Raw genomic sequence first — 10,229 nt, 5'->3', positions numbered from 1 at the left:
TTCCGATACCAACTGCCGTGAATATATTTCTCGGGTCAATGACAAGTTGGCCCTCCTCGGATCTCTGTCGTTTCTTAAACCAGGACGGTCTCACATAACGTCCTGGGTATTAATTACGACTGTATAATTCACTATTGAGTTTTTGAGTCTATTTAAGTTTATTCAATAAATTCTAATTATTCATAGACCCTATTCTATCATAGCCATCTAGCGTGTGTCAAATATTATATATTAATACAACTAGTTAAAGACTTGAGAAATTGAGAGATTTTAGACATACTTTTTAGCGACATAGCATAGCTTTAATGTTTAAGTGAAGTGTTGAAAAGACTCAGGTTTATTACCTGATTTATTCAAATCTAGTAAAGTTTTATCACATAATTCCACATTTCCGCCTAAATATAGTTCAGTGTGGCATTGAAATGTTGAGAAAAGAAATACAGTAACTTTTATCCTATTTTGTATGGTATAAATGCTATTATTCAAAGTATAAAATTGATTGGGTATTTATATACATGTATACGTCGTACAATATACGATGCATGATAATATGGTATTATAAAGCTAAAGCTTGCTTCACACTAAAAGCCAGATAATTCAACAAGTTCATCTGATGTTCATTCATCTTTGGAATATGTACTAGAACATATGTTTTCTACTCTAATTGCCAAATTTTTATACTAGAGGTATTTTGTATGGATTACTGACGATACTTCATTAGTTTTAAGATCAGAAAACTAATTATGACTATTTAAACAATGCATTATCATAAGTAGGTATGTAATTTACATTAAAAAAAAAAAGTAATTTTATAATTTGCCAAAAAAACTTAAGCTTCACTAATGTATGCTGTAGAAAGCAATCTTAGGTTATCTTTAAAAAGTAGATATCTAACTATTAACTAATATTATAGTATTTTATTATATGAGAAGACTCAACTCAGCACCATACATCATTGGAAAAGACAAATAAGTATTTACTAATATTGATTACTTGATATTACTGTTATTTTTATACTGTCTCTTACAGCATTTGATAAACTTAATGAGTAATCATATCAGTATGTCTACTCCTTAAGTGTGTAATTTTGTGTCACAATATGTTTACAAGTCTTATGTATATTTATAATGGTATTGATTATTTTGTATCGGTGACAATAATTGTATTAACAAAATAAATAAAGATTAATTTCAAACAGTTGTAAGGTATTTCAGAAATACTACTCAAAACACATATGATTATTCTTAGTAATTTTTATACAGAATTCACAATTTTATTACCTAACATACGATGGGAAAGTAAATTAACAGCCTCTTAATGTGCCACTGCTGGGCTAAGGCGTCCTCACCTCCTTTTTTGCAATTAGTGAAGATTTTAAATGTTTCAAAAGCATTTTGTGATAAAATGAAAATATATTATAGTACAATTTTTTATTTAACCCAAATAAAATAATTTATAGCTCACAATGAACAAGCTTAGCTTAAACTTAAAACAATGACCAGTTCATACATCACTTTATAATACAATATTAAAAACTTGCTATTGAATGCATTCTTTAATATAAACATTAACACACTACAGCCATTACCATATAAAAGTCTCTACTACATAAATAATACCTGAACAATTTCTAGGTACTTTTGTAGATGTAGGTTTAACTGCCTAAAATATTTAAATATCACAAATATAAAAAGAGATCATAAGGTCTAAGACCCTAAAGCTTTAGCTGTAATAAAAAAGCTAATTTTAAAACATGAATGCAGATAATAACTAATCTGATTTTAAAGTAGTAATTTTTGGTGTTTTTTTGATTAATGACATAAGTGTGTTGAAAATTCCTCTCTGCTGAATACCAGGCCACAGTAGAACAACTGTAGAAAATATGTACAACAGGAATATGTTGTTTATGGAAGAAGCCATCCATGCCAAGGTGCACAGCATGCTGATTGATATTATGTAATACTGGAAATAGAAAAATAATTAATAATATTCACATAGCAGGCGATTAATGAATTACAATTATTTTCTTATAATAAACTCACCATTGAAGGACTATTCTCTCGCATGGAATAAAATGCGTTGATGTTGCCCAGTAATTTGTTGTAATGTATTACAATGCTTCTACAAATTTCTTCGAATAGTTTTTCCTTTTGCCCTGTCCAAGAATTTGGACCACAAATAGTATTAGATATTATTGGAACTATGAAGTCAACAAAATTTAATATCAGACCAACAACTGAAAATGTCGCTAAGGTGCTGAGGTCCATAAGCCAGATTGAAAAAAATAAAATAGACACCGAGGCAAGTATAGCGCAAGGATGCCATTGCTGTTCCCATAATAGTACAGATTTTAAGGGCAAAAGAGCCATGCGCCAACCTTCAAGAAGCCTTTGCACTTTTTTTACTTGCTGTTCCTAAAATACAAAATCGTTGCATTATTAAAATAATCAATCTGCTAAGTGTTTAATAGCGCCTGATTATATAGAAGTAATCTAAATAGAATAATATATTTTTTAATAAAGTCAATACCTGAACCAATTCCGCCATTTTGAAAGAAAGTTATAAATGTATGTTCAAAACGTTATTTACTTTATGATGGACACTCCTACGAATAGTACCTACGAATATGAAAAAGTAAAAAGGGAAAAGACGACGCTCTGCCTGACAAAGATTCAAATTAGATTTTTTTTACTATGTCAAAGTGACAGTGAGACAAAGAAATTATGACAATCAAAAATTACAATTTCACCTTCGAGTCTTACAAGCTACAAAAAGTAGAGATAATTAAACTTACACAATTAAAAAAAACAGTTATCGTGAAAAAAATTAATAAATATTACGTGTTAAAAATAGCTATGGCAGTACGATAAAAAAAATTGTGTTATTACAGGTCGTTATTATATAATATATACCTATAAACAGTGCAATGTTATGACGGCGCAGTGGATTCCGTTTTTACATATATTTCTTGTTAAAAATAACCAGAAAATTTTAATTTAAGGTCATTTAAGTGGCAACACACGCATTTATAATAGTTAATTCCTTTAAATTGTTTTCTATTTAATAAACAAGAATAGTCATAATCATTAATCGCTAAAACATTAACCACAGGCACACGGTATGGCACTATTGTTTATTCCACAGATAACACCGATTGAGCCCTTATATCCATATAACGACGTCTGATTAGTATCAAATATCAATAATGTAGTCGAAAAGTTATATATCTATTATCTAATGTAAGGAGGGCACGTTATAGATGATACTTTACTGATGTAGAAAAAAAAGAACATTCTAAAATTAAAACATTTATTAAAAAATTAGAAAAATATTACAACAATAGAAATATAACTTATAAACATAAATAAGTATAAAATTGCCTTTTATTCCAATAACCAATTATATTTAATCAATAAAATGATCTCACAGCATGCCTCAATTTAAGATTCCTATGAATAATTCAAATGTTTAAGAAGTCACTCTACGAAAGTATCTTTTACCTGGTGTTTGTGCCTTGTCATGGGTCAAAGTCTGAAAAGATAAGGATAGATTATGCAAGGTGAATTATCAATATATTTTTGGACCCTCAGATATAGAGGCAGATGTAAAAAACGATACACATTGTTAGCCATTTCATACACTGATCATGATTTGGCTTTACCCAATCATGTTATATCTCCGTGCGTAAACTTACACTAGCTTTCTAAAGAAAAATGCTATTTGTAGGCCCAGCAATCTATCATGTCACAGTCAAATACAATATTACAGTAGATATTTAAAATATTGCTGTTGCTTATTTATATATAATTCTTATTAGACATATAGTACAATAGTAGTCTTGGCTCAATCACATTTTTAAGCACGAAAATGATACTCACTATAACGCATTCATCATCCTTAAATAAATAATGTCTTCCGCACTTAGCACCACTCTCAGGAATAGTAGATAAAGTTTCAAGTTCATGGTCATTAAGAAGTTTAGTAATACTCTAAAACATTAACAATAAAAGCTAACAATAATAATTGTATAAATATTGAATATAAATAGTAAATATTCCATTGATTTTGATTGGATTGGATTGGACATTTATTGACAAATATATCATATAAAAATAACAGTTACCAAAATAAACATACATTTTAATAAAATCAAACCACATTCTAAAACGATAACATAAAAAAATATATTTATGTAGTATTTTTTTAATACCTTATGCAGTAATTATGCTTGCAGAGAAAAATAATAATTGTTAAATAAGGTAATTACTAGTGCCAAAAACAAAAACTTATTACGCATATTATTAGTAATTTATGTTATTTTATTTGTTTGAGTATCATTCTAAAATACCAGTAAAAATATATTTATAATAAAGTTTTAATATATTTTGAATATCTTATGATTTTAAAAAGATTATTTTGTTTTTATAACACATACCATTATTCACTTGATGTATATTATTATTTGAGTGTAGAATTAAATTTACCTTAATAGTTGTATTAGGCATACGTTCTTCATACTCCTCGCCCAATTTGAAATTCATTTCCACTGTTCGAAGCAATGATGAATTTTTAATAACCATATTATCACCGTCCATTGTTATTTCCATTAGAGGTGATGACATTGCCATCATTTTCCTTCCCATGAAAGGTACACCTGGGTGATAAACAATATTTAAAATTTACATTACATTCATTTTTAAAGCATAAATTACTGAGCACTTACCTACTGCTATGAAATAGTCATCAATGTCTTCATTTTTATAATGTTGATACTTTCCAGGTATTGAGGGCATTTTTATTGTTTTTTAATATAACACCTAGAAATAATGAAATATTTGAATTTGAATTCAAGAATAGTTACAACTTTCTCTTTCTCAATGTTTAAAGAGTTCAATGTACCATTTGAAATTATTAACAGTACTCTACTGTTTAATCAATACCATAAGATAACACTTATCACTTAAAAGCTGGTCACGTACAAAGATTACTTAGATGAATGATAATGCATTTAATAGTAATAATTAACAATAAATGCAGCTTTACCCCTTTATTACCCTATTATGTAGCTTTTTCAGTTTCAATAGTTTTCTTGAAAATATTTAAATTGGAAAATAAAAAATTGTCGTAAAAACAATTATTTTAATATATATAATTAATATTTACGTAGAAACCTACCTGTAAGCAATGTAAGTCAACTTTAGTTTAGTTTAACTAAACTTACATTTAGTTGTACTTACAATTAAAATGTATCTCTCCTATTTACTCTCTTTGAGTGCAATATAGACTTTATTTATGTGGCAATGATAACAATAAATTGTAGATAAAAGGCAAACGAAATATCAAAAAAACAAAACAAATGCAGTATGTGTTTTTTGTTTTAAAAGTAATTTATTAATAAATTTTTGTACCGTAACAATATTATACTGCTAAATACCATTTACACTTATGCCATTTATAGTCATTACCTCTTGTGTAGAAAGTTTATAAGCCGTTTCCCATTACCGATTGGTCGTTACATTTACCTATATAAGTATTAAGTATTGTTTATTCATTATTGTCATTTGTCTTTGACATATATCACGGCACAGAATAACATAACCAATGTTTTTTCCGGTTTTATCAAGATATAATCAATGAAATGTCAACTTCACTTTAAATTTGAATAAAAATTTCTGGACACTATTCATTTTATTTTAACACATGCTGCTACAATTTTTTAGACACAGAACAGTCATCAGCGATATGATTTTCTTAAAGTAGCTTTCTTAAACTTTAAATAACTATGTACTTCGTGGTAAAAATTTACATCGTAGTCCGTGCACATTGCCATTTGTATATTCAATGCGTTACCCGAAATATTTTATACAAAAAAATATATTTAAACATTTAACAAGTAGGTACCTATATATTACGGGTTATTTCTAATAATATTAATTACTTTTTATAATTTAATTATATATGCTGCTTATTTACTTTATTGTTATTAAATGGATTGCTAATTTATACTAAGTATAAGAATTAACCATATCAAAAATGTAAAATTTCGCTTATTTACAGTAAGATTGTGTTATAATGATATATAATAACATAGAAAAAAAACAAAAATATGGCTTACGAGAATAAAATACAATCTTTGTGTGTCCCTTATAATGTAATATTTAAATTTAGTTAGATTGATTTATTTTGAAGCAAATATATTTTAAAATTTAATTTCAATATTTATGAGTTATCGTGAACGCTTCTGTAATATTCTATATTTCACATCGGTGAGCGACAAAAGTATCTGCGGCAAAAACGCAGTATACACAACTCATAGCGTATAACGGCGTATTAAAATCCGTACAGTAAAAATGTAGTGGAAATGACGGTTAAAGCTAATGCCTGATAGCTATAATAATACATAATATGACTATGGATTGTACTATGTGACGTGTGTGAGCGAGATGTGATTCGAGTGTTTTGATTTTATCAAAAATATAAAACTGACTTAAAAAGGATTTGATTAGTTAAGGAGTAATAGTAATTCTTATTTTAAGTTTAATTCAGTTTTTTATAGTGTCTTGATAAGTTAGGATTATTTGACCCGAGCTGACTCTATATTCCAAAACAAGAAATTGTTGATGAATTTCGTTCAGTTTTATTCCCTTCAGTAAACTATACCGAATATTGTAAAATGGGCGAAAAAGATGATTATTTGACTTCATATCGAGTGTTCTTTGAGAACTTTGCGGCAACTGTTGATCCTGAGGATCAATTGCCTGTGAATATCTCGGGATACACAATTACGGAGGCGGAGTTGCCGGGAGAAGTAATTTACTGGACGACACAATATTTGACCGAAAAGTAAGTATTTCTTTTGTATGTTCTTATTTAGAAATCATTACTTTTTACTAAATTTCAGGCCCTTATTTATTTTTGATTTTGTTAAATAAAATTAATAATATACAATAGAATATAATATAAAAAATAAATTAAGTTTTAGAGACAATTTCTTGACTAAAAAAAAAATTCTATTAATTTACAAATATTACTATAGTAACTAGATTATAATCTAAAGTAACAGGGGTAAGACCGCCTCTCCCTTTTGAGTAGAAGGATTGGAGTTTATTCTGTCACACTCCAATCCAAATTGGTGGCTGGTTAGATTTAAATCACAAATTCCCTTGTATTCTACATATAGTATAACACAATTAGTTAGTAGGATCTAAAAGTATATTTATAATTAATTGTTTAAATAAGTTTTGAATTATTCATTAAAAATCTTCAAATTATATTTTTATGTCACTCTATATAAAGCCATAAGATTAAATATCCGGAATGGTAATAATGTTAACTACTGTGACAAGACTAACTTCAGATATATTAATCAAATATTCTTAATATAATTCTGATTAAGGTACTAGAATATTTACTTAAATAAATGACATATATGACATAAACATATAACTAAATGTATGTTATGTTATGGTATAAAGGGATTTCTTAATTTCTTTTATCTAAGCATCTTGCGTCTGGTGGCAAAATAACATTTTTTAAAGTAGAGCTTTTAATCTTAATATATGTTTGATAAATATAAATGCATTGTAGTATTCTGAAAATGTAAACAACTATTTTATGTCTGCGTTACTTCAATAAGTTCTAATAATCACATCAATCAGTAAGCTTAAATGATAGTTAACTGCAGTCATGTAAATAAATGTCAAGGCTGCTCTTATTTTAAATAGATATAAAATCTTTATTCTTTTCTATTCTGTGCATTATTAATTTTATAAATGAAACTCCATACTAGTTGCATTTATAACTCACAAAGGGCATTGACCATTAAGAATAACTCAGAATATTTACTTAAAACAAAAAATATTTGTTCAAGTGTGAATGAAAGTGTCAAGTAACAATTCTTCATTTTTAATTAGTAGCATGTCTAAGTCAAGGAAAGAACATTGATATTTAGTAGTATGGCAGTGTGTACAATGATTTAATCAGAGATTGAGTAAAATATGTATTACTCATCCTGGGCGGTGTGATCACAACCGCAGGTGACGCCTTCGTTGTTTGTAAATGTGCTGATTTATAGTCATTTCAGATACACACAACCGCGCTCGTAAATATGACACACACACATATACGTAATATAATTGTTATTATTAGATTTTCCGTCATGATTTCTTACGAGGAAAATTATTTAATACATCGTAAATATACGCAAAAACTAACACGAATTAGTGTTACTGTACTATTATGTCTCTTTTTCGATTTGGTACGCGGTTTCTTCAGATTAACATATAGCATGTGGGTATCGTGAGTAAAGTAAGCCTGCTAAGAGTTTGTTGTGCTACAATAACCTAGGTATATGGGGGGTAAGAACTGGGAAATTCCTGTATCATATTGAGGAGGGTTAGAACCGGCCGTTAAAGGCCTATGAATCTTTGTTTCAAGGAACTAACATAACGTCGACATCATTTTATTATTTATTCGAATAAGGAAATGATAAAATGATTTATTTTTAATCTACTTGTATGTGTTCAAAATATTAATATTCTTTTAATGATAAAGTCGCAATTTCAAATGCACATTGGGTTTTATGATCCTTTTAAATTAAACTTCATATGTTTTGCTCGCAAAACAATACTTATGTAAATAGAGAATAGCAAACGAATGTTATCTAATCATTAAAGTTAACTAGACTGAAAAGATTTTACGATTGTTTAAATATTTTTTTCCCGTCACTTAACTTTATATGTCTATTTTAGAAAGGTAATATTTTTTTTTAACACAACCTTACATAAGTTTAATACCGTTAAAATATTTGTGTACATTTCATATAATACTTATTACGTATACGTACATTATTCATTTGTGTAGGAGATTTTACGCAATTCACTTTATATTAAAATATGTAGTAAGTTTCAAGATGAAACCGACGCCGGGAATGTTGGGAGGTGTTCCTACTTTGACGTAATTTGCTAGACGGTTCATTAAGCCCAACTTATTCCGCAAGTTAGCGTAAATTGCGTGTTACGACTTTGCGCATCATACCTCATTGCATAATATCTCACTACATATAAATACCAAGAAATAGCTTATTACAAATCGCAATTCTAGCGTTTTATTTTGTGAATTATTTTATATCTAGACGCGTGAGTCATTGTTTACGTTATCTTGTCATTGTATACACGATGCAACGCTAATATTACGATCGAGTACAATAACAATGGCTAACAATAAGTTGCAAATAACAGCGAAATTTAATAGACTCAATCAACAAGTTGCGGTCGTGTGGGAATATGTAAATATATCGTCACATAACTTTGTGGAATACTGTTTGTGTAGGCTAAGTAGGTTACTTGAGAGTTTAACATAAATCAAAATATCCGTAAGTGTCCGAATGTGTATGAATTTTTTTTGGTTGTCAGATAAGTGTAACAGAAGAATGTGACGCAAAGATTGTGACACAGAATGAATCTCTTTTGAATGAAAAACGCGATGAATTTAATAATAAAAAAATACGGCAAAATCATGTCATTGCCTTTTTTTAGTAAATATTACAATCAAGGTTTATTTTATGATATAGTTAGGTTGACAGGCAATGGGCTACCAGATGGTAAGTGGTCACCATCACCCACAGTCATTGGCGCTGTAAGAAATATTAACCAACCAACACAACGCCACCAACCTTGGGAACTAAGATGTTATATCCCTTTTGACTGTAGTCACACTGGCTTCACCCTTCAAATAGGAACATACTAATACTAAGTATTGTTGGTTGCCATAAACCCACCAAGTGCAAGGTTTTAGTTGAATAATTGAAATATTTAGAAGAGTAACAGATATAAAAATTCTATACTCACAAGTGATTGCGGCTTGAATCCTAAAAAAGTCTATATTTGTTATCAAGCTGATATTTAAAATAATTTACATATTATTGGCTTTTCAAGAATATTTGAAATTATAGATCAAAGAACAGGTTTCCTCGCCCACCTCGCTATCCTGTATGCTAATTTTAAATGTCACTAAATTTAATAATCTATGTTTTACAGTTACAGATTAGAGTTTTGATATTTTGAATTCCAGAAAGATTTTATTATTGGTAAATAATTGGTTGATATTATCCAATGGGCTTATGAATGATTGTGGCGACCGGTGGGCAATGCGTTTTATTAAAGCTTAAAATAGGTGTGATAAACTTGGCAATTCAAATAATGAGGTCATCAATTATGTACGCACTATCA

The 10,229-nt window shown here is 28.5% G+C and overlaps 3 protein-coding genes across 4 annotated transcripts in view; 1 reads left to right on the top strand and 2 right to left on the bottom strand.

The window, feature by feature from the left end:
- Positions 1-1,415: 1,415 nt before the first annotated feature.
- LOC113399830 (ADP-ribosylation factor-like protein 6-interacting protein 1) lies at positions 1,416-2,755 on the bottom strand. Its single transcript, XM_026639082.2, has 3 exons — positions 2,530-2,755; positions 2,043-2,414; positions 1,416-1,962 (listed from the first exon to the last, which is right to left on the bottom strand). The coding sequence occupies exons 1-3, from the start codon at positions 2,545-2,547 to the stop codon at positions 1,771-1,773; spliced, it is 582 nt and encodes a 193-aa protein (XP_026494867.1). The 5' UTR covers positions 2,548-2,755; the 3' UTR covers positions 1,416-1,770.
- A 541-nt stretch (positions 2,756-3,296) lies between these two features.
- LOC113399831 (fatty acid-binding protein-like) lies at positions 3,297-5,490 on the bottom strand. Its single transcript, XM_026639084.2, has 5 exons — positions 5,466-5,490; positions 4,724-4,817; positions 4,485-4,654; positions 3,879-3,989; positions 3,297-3,531 (listed from the first exon to the last, which is right to left on the bottom strand). The coding sequence occupies exons 2-5, from the start codon at positions 4,791-4,793 to the stop codon at positions 3,469-3,471; spliced, it is 414 nt and encodes a 137-aa protein (XP_026494869.1). The 5' UTR covers positions 4,794-4,817; positions 5,466-5,490; the 3' UTR covers positions 3,297-3,468.
- Positions 5,491-6,408: 918 nt separating this feature from the next.
- The window catches only part of LOC113399827 (titin-like), a 77,553-nt gene continuing 73,732 nt past the window's right edge, over positions 6,409-10,229 (top strand). For both annotated transcript variants that reach the window (XM_026639072.2, XM_026639071.2), the window contains exon 1: positions 6,409-6,843. In XM_026639072.2, coding sequence (XP_026494857.2) covers positions 6,674-6,843 — 170 coding nt within the window. In that variant the 5' untranslated portion in view covers positions 6,409-6,673. The remainder of the gene's footprint in view (positions 6,844-10,229) is intronic.

This window comes from Vanessa tameamea, chromosome 8 (genome assembly GCF_037043105.1).
Source record: "Vanessa tameamea isolate UH-Manoa-2023 chromosome 8, ilVanTame1 primary haplotype, whole genome shotgun sequence".
Taxonomy (NCBI): Eukaryota; Metazoa; Arthropoda; class Insecta; order Lepidoptera; family Nymphalidae; genus Vanessa; species Vanessa tameamea.
This window is presented reverse-complemented; position numbering and strand designations above follow the sequence as displayed.

Excerpts from the sequence above, each read along its gene's own strand:
- LOC113399830 (XM_026639082.2), bottom strand. Across the intron at positions 1,963-2,042 it reads GAGAGAATAGTCCTTCAATG|TATTACATAATATCAATCAG; the intron begins GTGAGTTTATTA and ends TTCTATTTCCAG.
- LOC113399831 (XM_026639084.2), bottom strand. The coding sequence starts at position 4,793 with ATGCCCTCAATACCTGGAAAGTATCAACATTATAAAAATGAAGACATT. Across the intron at positions 4,655-4,723 it reads TGACTATTTCATAGCAGTAG|GTGTACCTTTCATGGGAAGG; the intron begins GTAAGTGCTCAG and ends TTTATCACCCAG. Across the intron at positions 3,990-4,484 it reads TGCCTAATACAACTATTAAG|AGTATTACTAAACTTCTTAA; the intron begins GTAAATTTAATT and ends TTAATGTTTTAG.